The sequence below is a fragment of the Homarus americanus genome, unplaced genomic scaffold (genome assembly GCF_018991925.1).
Source record: "Homarus americanus isolate GMGI-L3 unplaced genomic scaffold, GMGI_Hamer_2.0 scaffold58748, whole genome shotgun sequence".
NCBI classification, from domain to species: Eukaryota; Metazoa; Arthropoda; class Malacostraca; order Decapoda; family Nephropidae; genus Homarus; species Homarus americanus.
In genome coordinates, this window is record NW_024729645.1 from 92,397 (window position 1) to 114,167 (window position 21,771).

Consider the following 21,771-nt stretch of genomic DNA (forward strand, 5'->3'; position numbering starts at 1 on the left):
ACGCGTCAGAGCAGTAGATGACACGTGCACAAGAGTGTGTGTCATGAGCAGAAGATGACACGTGCACAAGTGTATGTGTCATGAGTAGTAGATGGCACGTGGACAAGATGTGTGTGTGTGTGTGTGTCATGAGCAGTAGATGACACGTGCACAAGGATGTATGTGTCATGAGCAGTAGACGACGTGTACAAGAGTGGATGTGTCATGAGCAGTAGATGATACGTGCACAAGAGTGTGTGTCATGAGCAGAAGATGACACGTGCACATGAGTGTATGTGTCATGAGCAGATGACACGCACAAGAGTGAGCAGTAGATGACACATGTAAAGGAGTGTATGTGTCGAGCATTAGATGACACGTGCACAAGATGCACAAGAGTGTATGTCATGAGCAGATTTCACGTGCACAAGAGTGTATGTGTCTTGAGCAGAAGATGACACGTGCACAAGCGTATGTGTCATGAGTAGTAGATGGCACGTGGACAAGGTGTGTGTGTGTGTGTGTGTGTGTGTGTGTGTGTGTGTGTGTGTGTGTGTGTGTGTGTGTGTGTGTGTGTGTGTGTCATGAGCAGTAGATGACACGTGCACAAGGATGTATGTGTCATGAGCAGTAGACGACGTGTACAAGAGTGGATGTGTCATGAGCAGTAGATGATACGTGGACAAGAGTGGATGTGTCATGAGCAGATAACACGTGCAAGAGTGTATGTCTCATGAGCAGTAGATGACACGTGGACAAGGTGTGTGTGTGTGTCATGAGCAGTAGATGACACGTGCACAAGGATGTATATGTCATGAGCAGTAGACGTGTACACGAGTGGATGTGTCATGCAGTAGATGATACGTGGACAAGAGTGGATGTGTCATGAGCAGTAGACGACACGTGTACAAGAATGGATGTGTCATGCAGTAGATGATACGTGGACAAGAGTGGATGTGTCATGAGCAGTAGACGACACGTGTACACGAGTGGATGTGTCATGCAGTAGATACGTGCACAAGAGTGTATGTGTCATGAGCAGTAGACGACACGTAGACTAGAGTGTATGTGAGCAGTAGACGACACGTGTACTGTACAAGAGTGGATGTGTCATGAGCAGTAGATGATACGTGGACAAGAGTGGATGTGTCATGAGCAGTAGATGATCACGTGCACAAGAGTGTATGTGTCATGAGCAGTAGACGACACGTGTACAAGAATGGATGTGTCATGAGCAGTAGACGACACGTGCACAAGAGTATGTGTGTCATGAGCGGTAGATGACGCGTGGACAAGAGTGTATGTGTCATGAGCAGTAGATGATGACACGTGCACTAGTGTATGATTGAGTTACGTAATAACAACCCCCCCCTCCCCACACACGTAACCTGAAAGACAAATCGAACATTAATAAGAGTAACTATATTATTTACGCTGGTTAATTATATATAATATCTGAAAAAAATAATAATAATGAAGAAAAAGTATTGGTTAGGTCAGTGTACCTCTCGCCACACCCTTCGCGCAATACACGATAAAAAAAAAGTTGCCAAACCACTAGATCACTGCTGTGTCCAAATTTCAGCTTCCTGGCTCAAAACGTGCCTAAGATAGCGCCCGGACAACCAACCCAACGTGACGAACAAGCGGAGTTACCACCTAGTACACACCCTGAGCTTCTCCCGGATGGAATTGTGGGGTGGGAGGGGGTTAGGTGAGGCTGTGTATAATATTTAATGGAAAAGAGAGACTGACAGGCAAACGGGTGGATAGAGAGATAGATTATACAGGCAGGCAGAGAAGGTATACCAAATCACGATTAACATCTCTACGGCTTTTATTTAACGAACCAGAATATAATTGTCGCCTTAAAGTTGCTGGCTCTCTATAGATCTTAAACCATTTAAATATCTTAAACCAAAACAACAGCTACTACTACAACCATTACCACTACTACAACCACCACCACTACAACTACTTCTACTACTACTTCCAATGGTGCGTAAAAATGACAAACTTTCGCGTCAACTCAGGAGAGAGAGAGAGAGAGAGAGGGGCAGCCAGGCACGGCACACCAGCAGGTACACGCTGACAGAACCTCGCGCTGTGCATTACCAAGCGTTTAACCTGACGATGGAGGAACGTTATCGAACTGATGGTTAAAGTGGGATTTTGCGAGGTTAATCTGGGCTAGTTTAAGGTACGATTAAGTTAGGTTAGGTTCGGTGAGGATAGGTTAAGTTAAGGCAGATTAGGTTAGGATAGGTTGAGGTAGGTTAGGATTGGTTAAGGTTAGATTAAATTGAGGTAGGTTATGTTAGGTTAAATTCGGCTAAGTTAGGATAGATGAAGATAGAACAGGATAGGATAAGTCAGGTTACACAGCTCTAGGTATAAGCCATCCTCCGCATCGTTCACCTCACATACCGTCATCTCCCGCCATGTAAAATATCACAAAAGTTGACCCCGTGACCCGGAGGTGAGACAACGCTGGCTTGGTCGTGCGGGGTAGAATCTCGTTTCAATTTCGATGCCAATTTTTGACTCTTGGGGTAATTTTTGTGGTCATTATGGATTTTCGGGGTAGTTTTTGTAGTCATTGTGGATTTTGGCGGCGGTTTTAGTAGTCATTGTGGATTTAGGGGTAAATTTTTGTAGTTATTTTAGGTCTCCATCACAGAGTTATGTAGCTTACGTTCGACAAATCCCTGATATGATGTGCAACCATGACAGCGAGGACAGGGAGTTTGACAGCGAGGACAGAGTATGGAAGCGAGGACAGGGAGTAGGCGAGCGAGAACAGGGAGTCGGGGTGTTTGACAGCGAGGACAGAGTACGGCAGCGAGGACGGGATTTGACAGCGAGGACAGGGGGCTTAAAAGCGAGGACGGGATTTGACAGCGAGGACAGGGAGTTTGACAGCGAGGACGGGATTTGACAGCGAGGACAGAGTATGGCAGCGAGGACTGGGAGTATGACGGCGAGGACAGGGGGTTTAACAGGAGCTACGACAAACATAACGGGCAAGGGCAGACAGTAAGGAGTGGAGGGAGACCATAACTCGGCGTGGACAATGGGGAGAGAGAGGTGGGAGGGGTAGGGTAGGAGGGGAGCAATACGACCAGCAGGGAGGTGGGAGGACCTGGACGATTTAAATTAAGACACCTACACTTTGTTTACTAACATTCAACGCCCAACGACTACGCCCACACCTATACCTGCGAGTCTCCTGGAGTGTGTCAAATGTGCAGTAGACCCCACCAGTAGTAGGGGGGCGGGGGGGGGGGAGGCACGTGGAAATAGTGCTGTAGATTAATGTAAGAGTAAGAGAGGTAGGTTGGGAGGGATCACTGCCCCTGAAACACGAACGCACATACACACCATCAACAAAGATCGACCCGCTGGGCAGATTTCCTCCCCCAAGGACGATTTGGCCGTGTCTCCGAACTTGTCACGACACCGTCGACATGACAACACTCATTTGCACACGCTGACCATGACTGTCGCCATGTTTAAACTATGGCAGGGCTCCCCCAGCTGTGTGGTGGTGTTGCTGCCAGGAGGGGAGGGAGGGAGGGGTGGCAAGGGGGTAATGTTGACGATGACGGGACCATCGCGAAGCAGCAAAAACCAGGAGGAGGAGGAGGATGTTTTTGGTGGTGTATTGGTCGTGGTGAGGCTGGGTGCTTTGTTCTCCTGCCTCCATCAGCACCTCCGCCAGAAGCACCTCCGACAAGCCAACAGACACAGGCAAGACAAGGTGTGTGGCGTTAGGGAGGAGCGTAGTACAGCACAGCCACTACATCAACAGTGGTGTGTGGGAGCTGTCACCTGCCACCATCACCTTCTGGTATTGTGTAAATATGTTGTTGGTGCCAGGAACACCAGGCACTGACGTTAACCTTGTTCCTTCCCTCCAATACCTTCCTCACACTCACACACACCCCTACCACCTCCTGCCCAATACACAGACAAACGCTCCCTCCTGCCCCCCTCACACACACACACCACCTCTTACCTCCCTCACATATAAACACAAACACTCACCTTTCTAAAAAACACATACATACATACATACATATATACACCACCCCTGCCTCCTTCAAACACAAACACAAACCTCCAGCCTCCGTGAAACACATGAACAGCCTTTTGGCTGCCATGTTCCTTCAACAAACCGTTAATTATTATTATTATATACACACACAAGCACACACATCACTTCCCTCACACAAAAAACACAAACACACACGCAAACAAATAACACCTCTTGTCACACACTTACACACAGACACACACACATAAACACAGACGCAACAAACACCATCTCTTGTCTCAGACACACACATACACACGCGCTTAAGGAAAACAGCAGAAGAGGTTGGCGTGGTGCACACCTCAGCTGTACACTAACACTACAACACAGAAGAAACTTTATTTACCTGAAGAAGGCGGGGTTCATGGGACCTGGAGGTCCACCTGGACCATGCATTGGCATTCCTGGACCAGGTCCACCTGGACCACCGGGGCCTCCCGGGCCCGGCATCATTCCCGGGCCAGGGCCACTAGGGCCTGAGGGGACCTGGGGGCCGTTGGGCATACCATGACCCGGCATGCCTGGACCACTAGGCATACCCGGGCCACCGGGCCCAGGCCCTGACCCACCTGGCCCTACTGGTCCTCCAGGTCCCCCTGGACCATGGAGGAAGGCAGCAGGGCCTCCAGGTGGACCATGGCCCGGGTGGGCCCCGAGGCCTACAGGTCCCTGGGGACCATGGGGCATGTTGGCCGGCCCCACGGGGGCAGTGTCCCCACTAAGGGGACCCTGAGGGCCCACGGCGCCGGTCATCATGTGCGGGGGTGGGGGCAGGCCGTCATGGTCCCCTGGGGCCCCCAACCCCGTGGTGACGGGCTGCTTGCGTCGACCCGTCTTGATGGGCATATAGCGATGTGTTCAGCCGTCTGTGGCCACCATAAAGTGCGGCCCGGGCCACTCTACACTGTCACCACTACACCATGTGGGCGGCGCGGCACACACAGCGACACTGGCACCTGTCACACAGGGGGGCCCGCCCCCTCACTACCTGCACCACCTCCTCCTCCACCTCATCCACCGCGTACACTCTGGTGGGCGGGGTGGGCAGAGGTGGGCGCGCGGGCCATCAACACTGGACACGTGAGGGCGGCCACCACCACGGGCGGCAGTCGTGGCGGGGCTGGGACAGCAGTGGTGGCGGCGGCAGGCGGCGGAGCGGCAGGCGGCGGTGGCAGTGACTGGCGGGTTCCCGGCCTGACTGTAGCGGGCTAGTGGTGGTGGAGACTCTCCTCGCGCCTCTCTCACGCGCACACCTCGCCTCTCTCTCCACCTCTCTCTCTCTCTCTCTCTCCCTCTCTCTCTCTCTCTCTTCTCTCACTCTCTCACCGTGCCGCGCGCCTCCTAGCCTCTCCCGGGGTGCCGTGTAATCCTCACACACGTCAATCAATGAATCTTGAGCGGCGAGGAGGACGATATGTAGACAGCGAGGAGCAGCAGCGCACGACCCACGCGGCACCACACACAACACCACACACATATACACACACACACATACACACACACATACACGCCGCCACCCCCCACCCGCTCCTGCGTGTTTCGGGGGTGTGCTGGGGGGTGTAGGGGGGGCTAGAGAGGGGGAGGAGGAACTAGAGAGGGGAGGGGGGAAGGAGGTACACAAACGTTGCTGCCTTCTTGCCTACCGCACCTCACTACCTATAACCCAACTCTACCACTACTCCACTTTAACATCCACCCTCACCACAACACATCCCTGCCATCAACGCACATACACGCACACACACGCCTTCACCGATACACCTACAGAACTTCAAATTACACCCAAAATACTCGTCGGGGAAATACACTCGTTGGTACCTCAAGCCGAGAGGGGGTGCGAGAGAGGGGGAGGGAGAGGTGGTGGAGGGTCCGGGTCGCCTCCTGCCCAGAGGTACCCTATCGGTACCCCAAGGCCTGCTGGTACCCCCATGGTTTCTTGGTGCCCCTTGGCCTGCTGGTTTCTTGGTGCCCCTTCAGCCCGCTGGTACCCAGACCCCCTGGCGCCTCCAATGGCCCGATAGTACCCCAAGTCTCTTGGGATCCCTCTGACCTACTGGTACCCCGTGTGCCTGCTGGTGCCCCCTGGCCTAATAGTACCCCGCTGGCTTAATGGTAAACCCCTGGGCTTGAAGGTTACCCGAAGCCTATGGTAATCCTCAAGACCTGCAGGTACCCCAATGGCCTACTGGTGTCCCTTGGCTTGTTGGTACCCCCCTGGCTTCCTGGTGCTCCCCTGGCCTTCTGGTACCCCCTGGCTTGGTGTACCTTGGCTTGCGGGCGCCCCCTGGCTTGCCAGTGCCCCGATGGCTTACTGGTGCCCCTCCCTGGTTTGCTTGTACCCCTTGGCTTGCTGATGCTGTCTGGTTTGTTGGTACCCCGTGGCTTGCTGGTACTCATGGTGCCCTCCGGCTTGCTGGTGCCCCCCCCCCAAGCCTGCTGGTACCTCACCGCCTGATGGTGCCCCTCCCGGACTACTGGTAACCCCAGTCTACTGGTGCCCCTTGGCCAGCTGGTACCCCACGACCTGATAATACCCCTCGGCCTATTGGTACCCCAAGCCTGCTGGTACCCCCTGGCCTGCCTTGCCCTGCCCAGGTAACACTACCACGCCACGCCGCCCCGCATACCAGCGCAACACCCCCCTACCCTTGCCCTCCCCTACTTCACCCTACCACCCTCTTCCCTGCCTAACCCCATCCCAGCCCACCCTGATGCTGCCCCACCCACCATACCCCGCACTTCACGGGACAGTGTACGGAGCTGGCTAGTCACTTACCCACGTAGGCTTGTTACTTACCTATGGAGGTTTGTCAATTACCTTCACATGTGACCTCATGCCTGACCTCCTCACCTATTGACTTCCGCACCTACTGACCACCACACCTATTGACTTCCACACCTATTGACTTCCACACCTACTGACCACCACACCTATTGACTTCCACACCTGCTGACCACCACACCTATTGACTTCCACACCTACTGACCACTACACCTATTGACTTCCGCACCTGCTGACCTCTACACCTACTGACCACCACATCTATTGACTTCCACACCTGATAACCTCCACACTTGATGACCTCCACATCTACTGACCACCACACCTATTGACTTCCACGTCTGCTGACCTCCACACCTATTGACTTATTGACTTCCACAACTACTGACCACCACACCTGCTGACCTCCACACCTACTGACCACCACAACCTATTAACTTCCACACCTACTGACCAATTACACCTATTGACTTCTGACACCTACTGACCTCCCTCACCTATTGACTTCCACACCTGCTGACCCTCCACACACCTATTGACTTCCACACCTGCTGACCTCCACACTTACTGACCACCATACCTATTGACTTCACACGTACTGACCACTACACCTATTGACTTCTGACACCTACTGACCTCCCACCTATTGACTTCCACACCTGCTGACCTCCACACCTATTGACTTCACACCTACTGACCTCACCCACACACTGCTGACTTGCCACCACCACACCACTCCACACCTGCTGACCTCCACACCTGCTGACCACCACACCTATTGACTTCCACACCTACTGACCTCCACAACTATTGACTTCACCACCTGCTGACACCGCACCTATTGACTTCACACCACTGACCTCCTCACCTATTGACTTCCATACCTGACCTCCACACCTATTGACTTCCACACCTACTGACCTCCTCACCCATTGACTTCCACACCTGCTGACCTCCACACCTACTGATCACCACACCTATTGACTTCCACACCTGATGACCTCCACACCTACTGACCACCACACCTATTGACTTCACACCTGCTGACCTCCACACCTATTGACTTCCAGACCTGATGACCACCACACCTATTGACTTCCACACCTACTGACCACCACACCTATTGACTTATTGACTTCCACACTTATTGATTTCCACACCTGCTGACCTCCACACCTACTGACCACCACACCTATTGACTTCCACACCTGATGACCACCACACCTATTGACTTCCACACCTGATGACCACCACACCTATTGACTTCCACACCTGATGACTTCCACACCACCAACTGACCTCCACACCTATTGACTTCCGCAGCTGCTTACCTCCACACAAACTGACCGCCCATATCTACTGATCCCCACACCTGTTGACCTCCACACCTGCTAATCTCTACATTCACTGATCTCTCACACTTACTGACCTCCACACCTGCTGACCCTCCACACCTGCTGACCTCGACACCTACTGACCTCTACACCTGCTGACCTCCACACCTGTTGACTTTATAACCTTATAACCTTCATCCTTGTCGAACTCCACACCTGTTAATCTCCACACCAGTTGATATATACACCTACTAACGCCTCCATACATGTATTAATACCACACCTGTTTATCATCACAGATAATAACCACATCTGTTGACATCGACTCATGCTGACCACACCTGAAAAGCGCCACACTTCACACTTCCCAATCCTCACTCATTAACACCCACACCTGACGACTCCCACACCTGTCAATCTTTACACCTGTCAACCTCCACACCTGTTAATCTCTACACCTGTCAATCTCTACACCTGTCAATCTTCACACCTGTCAACCCCTTAACCTGTCAATCTTCATATCTGCCAACCCCCCACACCTCCCAACTTCCCACACTCATCAATTCCCCACACCTACCAACCTCCCTCCTTCTCCCCCCACCTCCCCCACCTACGAACCTCCACACCTCTACGTGTATCAGTGCTCAAGTACTACATCAACACACACACACACACACACACACACACACACACACTCCATACAGAGGATAATGTTGTAAATCACTCGTGTTAGTCTGGTCTGGTCTGCTGTGTGTGTGTGTGTGTGTGTGTGTGTGTGTGTGTGTAACAAAGATACAAATTTCTATCTTTTGTTAATTTATTCTGAATTTGTTTGTTGGTGTATACTATAAGGCAGGAAAATCTATCTATCTATCTATCTATCTGTGTCTGTCTGTCTGTCTGTCTGCTTAACTAATTTACAGTATATTTATTTAGCCATGTTTCCCTATTTACCTAAATTTTGTAAACCTATTTCTATTTCTCAACTCAAGATGTTTACGCAAAAGTTCATAATTGTACACCATATTAAGACCAAGTTAAGGTGTATGATAGAAATCCACATTAGTCTTAACATCATTTATACAATATTTTGAGTATTGTAAGTCACAGAATTATCATCTGTGTGTTCTTTTATAACTCTGTGTGTTCTTTTATAACTGGTTTATATTATTAGGCTTTTGTTATTGTTTGTTAAGGTTTGATATTGTTTGCTTGTAGTAAATAATGTCGGTAGGTGTCTGTTTACTTTTGGGTTTCTGTTGTTAGTTGTCTGTTTACTTTAGGTTTTCTGTTGTTAGTTGTCTGTTTACTTTTGGGTTTCTGTTGTTACGTGTGTTTACTTTAGGTTTTCTGTTGTTAGTTGTCTGTTTACTTTAGGTTTTCTGTTGTTAGTTGTCTGTTTACTTTTGGGTTTCTGCTGTTACGTGTCTGTTTACTTTTGGGTTTCTGCTGTTACGTGTCTGTTTACTTTTGGGTTTCTCTCTCGTTCGTGTTTCCGGTAAAATGTTTATTGACAATCGTAACACCCCCCAAAAAATATACCGGCATTTAATTTACATTTTATATACGAAAATGAGTTCTATTAACGCTTTATTTTATAGTATTAAGACTTGTGGGAGAGGGAGGGAGGGGGAGGAGGGAGAGAGGTGGAGGGAAGGAGGAGGGAGGGGAGGGAGGGAGTGGGAGGAGGGTTGATAACGTCATTGGTCGGTCATGTTTTGAGGATTATAGTGGGGTTGGGTTGTATTAGGTTAGGTTATATTGGGACAGGTCAGGTCAGGTCAGGTCAGGTTAGGTTAGTTTAGGTAAGACGAGGTTAGGTTATATTAGGTCAGTATAGTTTAGGTTAGGTTTCTAATGATCATATTCGCTTAAGAGTTTCCATTATAGTGATCTACACGATAGTACAGATACAGACCAGTTGCGATTGTCGAAACATACAAATGGTCGTTAGTTCTTATATATATTCCAATAAACTTGACAGGTGTTGATAACCAGGTGTTTGTGCTGGCATATGCTGTTTCTTCTGTCATCTTTTATATATATTTGTTTCTGTGTAAGTGTCACTCTTCTCGTGTCCACCTCAACTTTTCAATTAAGACGAGGAGGAGGGATGGGGAGGAGGAGGAGGGATGGGGGGAGGAGGAGGGAGATGGGGGAAGAGGAGGAGGAAGAAGGGGAGGAGAAGCGGGGAGGAAGATGAGAAAAGGAGGAAGATGAAGAGAACGAGAAAAATCAAGAGGGAGAAGAGTAAGGACAAGAGGAAAGTGGGGGCGGGGGGGAGAGGAGAAGGAGCAGGAAGAGGAACAAATTAAAGAGATCACATTTAAATCACGTTTTTTCTCACCTACAACCCTGGGGACACCACTGTTTATGTTACACCGTGGCGATAACTTGTACACGGTAACCACTATAAACTTGTGTTATAGGCCGTCTGTGTACTCGAAGGTTGTATTATTTGCGGGGGCTGGCGGTAACAGGGTGAATCTAGAGAGTACACACTTCACTACACCTTACCCAGCGACCCTTAACGAGGAGGAGGAGAAGAAATGAAGAAAAAGAAGAAGAAATAATGAAGAGAAGAAGAAATGAAGAGAAGAGATAATGAAGAGAAGAAGAAATAAAAACTTCAAAAGGTATAAAGAGAAAGTAAATCGAAATTAGAAGAAATGGAATAAAGGTAAACAATACATAAGAGTAATAAAAAGTCAATAATAAAAAAAGAAAACCAAGGAAAATGAGCAAGAAGCATAGTTAGAGACAGTGATGTGTTGTGAGGTGAGTAGTAAGGAAGGTGGTGGTGGTGGTGGTGGAAGGTGGTGGTGGTGGTTGGTGGGTGGTGGTGGTGGTAAGTGGTGGTGGTGGTGGTGGTAGGAAGGTGGTGGTGGTGGTGGTAGGAAGGTGGTGGTGGTGGGAGGTGGTGGTGGTGGGAAGGTGGTGGTGGTGGTAGGAAGGTGGTGGTGGTGGTGGTAGGAAGGGTGGTGGTGGTGGTAGGAAGGTGGTGGTAGGTGGGTGATGGTGGTGGGTGGGAGGCAGGATGGTGGTGATAAATCCTGATGATATAGGTGGTGTGTGGTGGTAGGCAGGTAGTAGTAGGTAGAGGGTGGTGGTAGGCAGGAGGTAATGGTACTAGGCAGGGGATGGTGGTAGGCAGGTGGTTGTAATGGTAGTATTGGTAGGCAGGTAGTGGTGGTGGTAGTAGATAGGTGGTATTTAATGATAGTAGGCAGGTCATGGTGGTGGTAAACAGGTGGTAATGGTACTAGGCAGGTGGTGGAGGTAGTGGTGGTGGTGGTTGCTCCATGACAAGCGAATTCCTAGCTCCCCGGCCAGGTGTATATTACCTGGCTTACTGGGCCATTAAGTCACCCCGGCATGACCCCAGCTTACCCCCGGTGTTCCAGCTGTCTTGATAATACCCCCAACACACGCCACTCTTGACCTCGCTCACTCCTTCTACCATTACTGTGATCATACCTGGCAGTGTTTGTCCCTCACCCTAAACCTATAATATTAATGTTAAAGAACTTACCATCACTAAAACAATTCATTAATGTATATCCATGTATGCATCAAGGTATACATGACAATCAACACACAGGTAACACAACAGGACTGAGTAATCGTGTAGTACATTGTTTTTTTTCGGCTTTCTTAGACAACCTCCCACCTTGTACCAGTGTCAATCTGCTGCCTCGATCTCGTTACTTCGTGTATAAAAAAAAAGACAAAATAAAAAAAAAAATCAATAAACAAATAGAAAATACATTGTTGACACACACCACTGTCCACCCCCACTACAAAAAAAGTCATTTTAAAAACCAATTTCATTGCAAATTTTTGGTCAAGCTTCCCCTGAACCAGAAACATTGAATGTAAACAGTGGCGGGCTGGAGTACTGGTGGCACTACGGGGTGGAGTAGTGTTCACCACCTCAGGGACCAGGGTTCGAATCTTCGCAAACACGGATGGTATATACGGAACAAGAGCTCCAATACTGAACCTTGTGTATGTAATAAGAGAACAAGTAACGCACGTTCGACTCCACGATCAACACAGTCAGACATACGCGCCATAAATCTTCTGCTTCCGTAATGGTTGAGTCTGAGGGCAATGTCTCCCCTATGTCGACCAACTTTGTATATGTATTTTTCTGGTTAAATAAACTGTTCCAATATCAATCAGTCAATATCAGCATGTTTCATTTGTTGCCTTGGAGAGAGAGAGAGAGAGAGAGAGAGAGAGAGAGAGAGAGAGAGAGAGAGAGAGAGAGAGAGTGTGTGTGTGTGTGTGTGTGTGTGTGTACGCCCAGTTAGGCTGGTCAAGCCCCATACAATTCTGGACATTATATAATACTATTTAATAATAATTATGGTATTAAGAATAATGTTTACTAATTACGGTAATAAAAGTGCATAACAATTAAGGTGATAACAACAATGTATAAAAACTAAGACTAATGTATAACAACATACATAAGAATAATATCTAGTAACAAGACGTCTAATAACATCTAAATATACAGAAGACAAAGCATAATAATCAACACAAGAAAACTGAACAATAATGAAAGAAAATCAATGAATAATAATTATGAAAAATTGTATTGTAATCTTAACTGGGGTAAACAAATGTATAATAATTAAAAATATTGTAAAATTAGGAAAAATTAATACACGATAATTAAGATACAGTAATAATGAAAAATAACTAGCAATAATTAAAAAAGATTAAGAATACATTACAGTAATTAAGTAAAAATAGATTTTAATAACTGGACACAAACTAAGAAGAACAGTGTATAATAATTACGAATAATATATAGTAAATAATTTTTTTATTAAAGAGCTAAGAATAATGTATAATAATTGAGAATATTCAATAAACAATAATAATAATAATGTATAATAACAATAATACTGTAATACTTATGTACAGGTATAATAATTAAGAATGGTTATTAAAAAGAGTACTGTACATTAATTAGGGCCAAAGTACACTAATTAAGAATGAAAAATAATGTATAATGACAGAGGAGTAAGCCCCCCCCCCCACCTTCTTTGGTCCACAACTTCATCACAACTGGAATGAATTTTTTCCCCCAACACTTGAGTCAATATTTAATATTTGCTAATGGATCATCCACCCGTGACCATCAACCCTCTAGCCTGCCTCCAACATTACTCCCTCCACCCTTCTCCTCCAAAATTACTCCCTCCAGTCTGCCTCCACCACCACTACCCCCAACTCCAACACTACTCCCCCCATCCTCCTCCTCCAACATTACTCCCTCCAGTCTGCCTCCACCTCCATCACTACCTCCTCTGCCACTTTCTTCTACTCCCCCTCCACAAGCTTCCCTCACCACCACATACCTCTACCCTCTCTCCAACATACTTCCTCCATCACACAACTCCTCAATCACCACCAATTTCTCTTCCATCACCACCACCACCCTCTCCTCCATTACCGTCAACACCTCCACCCACTGCCCCGACACCGTGCTCCACCCACTGATCAGCCCCCACACCTGGTAGTAAGGGAGGAGATTTGAGTTAACACAGGTAATAACAGGGTCACAGGTAACACGCGCCATAATTATGATCAGAATGTTGACGTCTCAGGTGTGGGGGAGGAGGTGGTGGTGTGGGGGAGGAGGTGAAGTGGGGGAGGAGGTGGTGTGGGAGAGGTGGTGGTGTGGGGGTGGGGGTGGTGTGGTGGTGGAGGTGGTGTGGTGGTGGAGGTGGTGTGGGGGTGGAGGGAGGTGTGGTGGAGGGGTGGGGGAGGAGGTGAAGTGAGGGACCAGGTGGTGTGGGAGAGGGGGTGGTGTGGGGGAGGAGGTGCAGGGGTGGGGTAGGAGGTGTTGTGGGGGAAGAGGTGGAGGTGTGGGGGAGAAGGTGGAAGTGGAGGTGTGAGGAAGAAGGAAGAATGAAAGTAGAAGCGTGAGAGAGGAGGTAGAAAGTTTGAAGGAAGGGGTAGAGGTGTGAGGGAGGAAGAGGAGGCATAAGGGAAGAGATGGAAGCGTGGAGGAGGATGTGGAGATATGAGAGAGAGGAGGAGAAAAGGTGAAGGAGGTGTGAGGAAGTGGAGGTAACTCTATACTGTGGGTGAGGCAGCCAGGCGTGACTGCTGGTGGCGGCACTGCACCTCCACCCACACGCCCACGAAGCTCTTCCTACTCCTACTACCCCCTCCTCCTGCTGCTACTTCCTCTGCCTACTGACTCCTGCTCCTATCCCTGCTAACAGTGGCTTGTACTGAGGGGTGGATGGCCTCCTGCTGGTGTCTGCTGGACGAAATCAGGTCTGCTGAAGGTAGGTAGATGATGGACAGCAGAGGTGGATCATCGACTCTACCGTCATCCACACACACGATAACGTACTAATATTCTGACTAATCATGCCTTCCAGTACATGGGGAGACAGACAGACAGACAAAGAGATAAACACAGACCGAGAAATACTGTAAACATATATGTTCTTTCTTTGTCTCACTCTCACCGTTTCCTTCTCACTCTATCTCTCTCTTTCTCTGTCTCCCTCTCACTATCTCTCTCTCTATGTCTCTATCTCACTCTCTGTACCTCAGTATCTGTCTCTCTCTATCTCTCACTCTCTTTCTATCTCTATCTTTGTCTCTCTCTCACGTGGTTCTTACCTGTAATATTTCAGAGGTAAGACCCAAGTTAATTCCTTGGTGTTCCTCGACCGTAAATATACAGTGTAGGTGGACTTTTGTGAGGGTCGGCTTGTGGGCGTCTGAGTGTGGGTGTGAGGGAGTATGGAAGAGTGGGTGTAGGGGTGTAGGGGAGGGGTGTGGTATGTGGGTGTGTGGGGGAGTGGGTGTCTAGGTGTGGGGTAGTTGGAATGTGGATGTGGGTGAGTTGGAGTCTACTGTAGAGTCTGAGTGTGGGTGTGTGGGCATGTCAGTGCATTTGACTGAGTATGGGGGGGGGTGGATGATAAAGATAGTCTTTACAAAGGTGGGCGTGTAAATGATGACGTAGGCATTAATGATGATGATAATGACGATGATGACGAGGAAGATGATAATGAATATGTCGATGAGGAGGAAGAGGAGGAAGACGAGGAATTGTAAACAAATCAGACCAGATGGATTATGGGTGGAGGGGCGTGGGTGGGTGGAGGGGCGTGGGTGGGTGGAGGGGCGTGGGTGGATGGGGGGACGTGGGTGGATTGGGGAACGTGAGTAGATGGAAGGGCGTGGGTGGATGGGGGCGGTGGGTGGATTGGGGGCTGTGGATGGATGGAGGGCCGTGGGTGGATTGGGGGCCGTGGATGGATGGAGGGACGTGGGTTGATGGAGGACAGGAGTGGGCACGCCAGGTATTTCCAGCACGCACGCACGCACGCACGCACGCACGCACGCACGCACGCACACACACACACACACACACCTCACCATCATAACTACCATCATTGCATTAGTTGGAATGACCCTCTAACCATTACTATCACCATCACTTCCCATTACAATGACACTACCATAACAAAAAAATACCATTATGTCTGACACCACCACACCACAATCACCATTACCCAACACAATCACCACCATTACATTTGACACCATTACGGGACAATCACCACCATTACGTCAGACACCAACACGCTACAATCATCATTACCCGCCCAATCATCACCATTAAGTCAGACACCATCACCATTAGCCGACACAATCACCATTACACCAATCACCGTCATTACGTCAGACACCAACACGCCACAATCACTATTACACCATAATCACCACCCACACGCCACAATCACCACCCTCACACCACAATCACCACCCTCACCATCTTCACACCACAATCACCACCATCACACTGCAGTCACAACCATCACGCCACAATCACAATTCAATCACCACCATTACACAACAATCACCACCCTCACACCTCAATCACCACCCTCACGCTACAATCACCACCCTCACGCTACAATTACCACCATCACACCATAATCACCACCCTCACACCACAATCACCACTCCTCAATCACCACCTTCACACCTCAATCACTACCACCACACCTCAATTACCACCATCACACCACAATCACCACCATCACACCACAATCACCACTATTACACCACAATCACCATCACGCCACAATCACCACCCTCACACCACAATCACCATCCTCACACCACAATCACCATCACGCCACAATCACCATTTCCCGCCTCGCCAATACTGCGTGGAAAATTACAATTCGATACGGAATCTTTTAGCCACGCCCCTCCCCCCTCTCTTTATCATGGCTCTGCTGCTGTTCCTCTTATATTTACTTACACTTGTTCTCCCCCTCTCTCCTTCTTCCCTTAATCCTTTATACTCCAATTACCTGCTTTATCATATCTTCTCTCCCGTTTCTTGTGTTTAATCCAAGTTCTTTTATTTTTCCTTAACTTCTGTGTTCTATTTTTCTTTCGCTTGAACTTTTTTCTTTATCTTCTTGTGTTTGTATTTGTTGTTGTTGTTGTTGTTGTTGTTGTTGTTGTTGTTGTTGTTGTTGTTGTTGTTGTTCTTCCAATCTGTTATTCTATTTTCCACTTAATCCGTTTTCATCACGGTTTGATTTCCTCCATGACAACCCAACCATAATCGCCACCATCGTTATGACATCTCGACCACAATCACCACCATCGCCTTGACATCTCTACTACAATCACCAACATCACTGTAACATCTCAACCACAATCACCACCATCAGCTATAACACTTCAACAACTATCACAAACATGACATCTCAACCACAATCACCACTATCGTCATATCTCAACCACAATCACTACCACATCAACCACAATCACCATTATCGCCATGACATCTCAACCACAATCAGCTACCATTATTTCTTTCTTTCTTCCCGCTTCTTCTCCTCCTCCTCCCGCAGCCTTCCTCTTCCACCGTCACTACACCACTTCCCTCCTCTTCCTCCACCCGCTTCTCTCTTCCTCCCTCATCAATTACCTCCTCCTCCCTGACACACCTGTTGCTACATACAGAGGGTGGTCCAGGTAGACTCATAATTCCTGGTACACCACAACGACTCGGGACCAATTAAAAGCAGACTGTGAAGCGTCTTAGTGATGTAGAATTATATTGTACAGCGATAAGACCTACCAATGCCCACCACTGTTAGTAATCTATTTATTTGTCAATTAAAATTTTTCTCGATCGAAGAATTTATTCGTGTTTATTTACTTTCATCTTTGTTTATTCACTAATCTTGTCTATTTATCGTTGTATTTTAATAATTTTGTCGATTTATTCATCTTTATTTACTTTAATCTCTTTATTCATTGAGCTTTTATTCGTCTTTTCATCTTTGTTCAATTATTATTTTTTCGCCTTTATTCATTCTTCTTAATGTATCTCTTTTCATTTATCTTACTTTTATTTTTTCTAACGTCATACATTTATCTTCAACCAGTTTTTCACGTCAGTAAATTTATTATCACCCTTCAAGAGCCCAGTTAGTGTCGTTACCTTTATATATTCTAGTGATAATTTATTTCTTGTTCTTGGTTCACTTCAGGTAGAAGAGAATGCAACCAAAATAGCACTGAATCTACACTGAGACTAAATCTTACAAGCGAGCTTCAGTTTACACCTACGACGCTAAGATTACAACCAAAATAACACTGAATCTACACTGAGACTAAACCTTACAAGCGAGCCTCAGTTTACACCTACGACGCTAAGATTACAACTAAAATAACACTGAATCTACACTGAGACTAAACCTTACAAGCGAGCCTCACTTTACACCTACGACGCTAAGATTACAACTAAAATAACACTGAATCTACACTGAGACTAAACCTTACAAGCGAGCCTCACTTTACACCTTACAAGCGAGCCTCACTTTACACCTACGACGCTAAGATTACAACTAAAATAACACTGAATCTACACTGAAACTAAACCTTACAAGCGAGCCTCACTTTACACCTACGACGCTAATATTACAACCAAAATAACACTGAATCTACACTGAGACCCTATAACCCACACTAGCAAGCCTCAATTCACCTCCCGACGCCATGATAACAACCAAAGTAACACTGAAATTACACTGAGACTGAGGTAACCAGTTCTCCTACCGCCAGATGAAGAAGCAACAAGGCATCGTGCAAGAGTCAGAGAACCCGGATCTGATATTTTACGAGAGAAAATACGAGCACTACATCCAGCGAACTACCATGCCCCCCTCATTCCCTTCACTAAATTAGGCATTTCTGCGAACTTTTGGCCCTATGCAAAGACCAAATAGTTATAAGTCTGTGTTGTTTATTTTCATTCGTCTCTCTACGACAGAAACAGGATTTTTAATGCGTTTGTTTCATAGCTGTGTGACCTTTGGCTGCTGTAATATCAAGAGACAAGGTAGAGGCCCCACCAAATTTGAAATAACTTAACCCACAACAACAGATGATTATTTCTGAACTCAATCCAAGTAGAACGACGGAAGAAAAAAAAAAAAACATTTCCTTCCTTTACTTCGGGGCGCCATAGGAATCAATGATGAATTTGGGGTTGAAACATCAGCATATCAGCCTGAGGAATATTCAGCCTCAGATCGCCAACCACAAATCAACACATCACTTTACCTGTAGTAGTATATGTACCAACTGGACCAGCCTGATGTGTACCGGTCAGTGCCTGTAACATCACCTGTACACTCCCTCCATCTCACTGTACTCACCTGTAAAGAAAAAAACTACATATATTAGGTTAAATGGAAAACATGTGAGATGATTCAACACAATATAATTCACTATAATAAGCGGTTATATAGGACTCCAACCTAACCTAACTAAGACCTACTCTAATTTAGCTGAAGTTATCCTATATCCTCACCTAATGTTATAACTACAGTAAATCCAAACAAATCTACCCTAACCTAACCTAACCTAACAATAACCTAACTTAACTTTACTTTAACCTAATCCATATCCAGGGAGGTCGGTGGCGCGCCTGTCATTATCGCCAACTTAGGGATATTCATTAAAGCAGCCAACAGAATCCTTGATGCGAAAATTCTTGGCAAAACGCTTTAAAGTAACCTATAATGATCCCTATATCCAATTACATTATTCCACGGTGCTGTAAGAGTAATGAGTTAAGAGACGGCATAAATCTATAACTTAACCAGTATTTGGGAAACTTATTTTTAAGATTCTACAAAAAATAAACTTCATAACATAAGAAAAAAAATCACCTAAAAGACATATAAACAAATACTTCACCATCAAAAACATCCCAACCTGATTTTAAAATGGATAAAATAACCAGGTCTCTCTAACAGTGGTTCTTAACCATTTTTGAGTCACGGACCCCTTTGAGAATCTGGTGAAAGCTATGGACCCCCTCCCTAGAAAAATGCACATAAACACAACTTTGCATGCAATGAATATACTTTATTTTATTGAAAATTCATTACCTCATACAGTGTATGACATACATAAAGTATAGTGAATATAAATGTTAAATTTTTATCTGACCTTCACGGACCCCCTGAAGCCCATCCATGGGCCCCTTGGGGGTCCATGGACCCCAGGTTAAGAACCCCTGCGTCTATTACATGTATATAATAGACAAATAATAATTATACTACGACGCAAAACACAATAAGAGAAATAGTGCGTACGACTGAAGTTGAGTCATGATGTACTGTATATGACTGATTCTCGTGGATCTATCAGTTTATTTGGAACACCTAAAGAATAACCCCCATTATCTTACTTCATCTGAGGATTAAACACCCAAACGATATATATATATATATATATATATATATATATATATATAAATGAGTGCGCGTGAGGGTAGGTATATACTATACAAGAAAGAAAACACAGAAGTTCTAGGCGCTTTCGTGGCAATTCATCTTTAGAGGTGAGTACAGACTAGAGAGAGAAATACAAATCCAAGGTGTATATATATGTATATATATATATATATATATATATATATATATATATATATATATATATTTTTTTTTTTTTTTTTTTTTTTTTGAAATAAGGTTAGCATTGGTTGGGGTGTGTGTGAAATAAGCTTGGGGGTAATCTTCAGAGGATCTGCTTATTTTACAGACAGATTCCGAACTCTCCCATTTCAATACAAAGCTCATTTCGACATAAAACAAAATCTTAGTAGTACACATACAGTACATTACGCACACACTGACACGTCCACAACACACACGACAAATTAAATGGTAGACAGTTTAATTTTACACCACACAACCATTTTAAATCATGGTCATACAACAAAAAATAATACCAGAACCGTGATGAAATGTGAGGAACTTCAGTTGTCAACATTGGTAGAAAAGCTCGCATATTTCCCGCCTTGACCAACGCCACTTTATCTTGGCACGTTTAATTTCGCTCAGACCAACGGTAAATCTGATGCAAATATTCCATGTGGATTATGCTTACCGTGCTGCTTATGGCGCCAAAACTATCGTGGGAACAGGCACAGATATTCCGGGGCACGTAATACAGCTCTTGTGTCCGCTTTATCCCAGGCCGATGCTCTCAAATCACCGCGTCGGTTTGTTTCCCGCCAGAATATGAAATAATAATTTTCGCGGGCAACGATTACTGCGTAAACAAATGTCCAAGGATTCTGACACAGCCTGAATAAATGCGATATTAATATACTGTGAGAGGAAGTGTGTGCGTATTTTACGTTTAAGTGCGTGCGCCCTACGTGAGTGAAAATATATATATATATATATATATATATATATATATATATATATATATATATATTTTTTTTTTTTTTTTTTTTTTTTTTTTTTCAATACTAACTTTAGATTAATAGCTTTTGACTGTCACCTGTGTTGATATAAGAGGTGTGTGTGTGTGTATCCATCAGAGACCATCTGGAGTTGAGGCCTGGACCCGTTGCATATATTACTAGGATCTTGTACCAGCCCCGCCTGTTGTCACATCTATTTTCTGTTGTTGTTAGCCTGCCGGTCACCCCCACCGCCCCTTATCCATATGCAGCACTACAAGTTAAACATATAATATAACTTTGTTATATACACATCCCCTCATATAACAAAGTTACTTTTTCCTCTGACGGTAATGTCAACAGTGAAGTTTTGTTCCACCAATGCTAGCAACTTTGGACAATTTGAAGGAAAGGATACGCGAGGCTGTTGGAAAAGTTCAGTTTGATATGTTACAAAATGTATACCTGTACAGGGAAACAATACTGCTTTGATGTCTTCAGAGCCACAAAGGGACCTCATATTGTACTTCTACAGCTTGAAAACAAAAACTTTTTGACTTCATCTTTATTAGTATTTCTTTCTTCTCGCTGTAGATATTTTAGTTTTTTCAAAATACAGTAAATGTTGAAAATTGGGAAAATCATTTTAAACACCCGGTATATAATATTTATGAACACATTAGGTTAGGTAAGATATAAACACATTTACAGGAACACGTATAGTGTGTACAGGTACAATAATAGTCTATGCAGGTTTGAATATAACCAGTAAAGTTACAAGTATATATATATATATATA

General features: G+C 45.9%; 1 protein-coding gene across 5 annotated transcripts in view; it reads right to left on the minus strand.

Moving 5' to 3' along the window:
- Positions 1 to 5,342, minus strand: part of LOC121866775 (LIM domain-binding protein 2-like) — a gene marked incomplete at its 3' end in the record, with an annotated part of 89,967 nt that extends 84,625 nt beyond the window's left edge. Inside the window, 1 exon segment of one of the 5 annotated variants that reach the window (XM_042366472.1) lies at positions 4,422 to 5,342. In XM_042366472.1, coding sequence (XP_042222406.1) covers positions 4,422 to 4,921 — 500 coding nt within the window. 5 annotated transcript variants of the gene reach the window in all.
- Between the last annotated feature and the right edge of the window lie 16,429 nt (positions 5,343 to 21,771).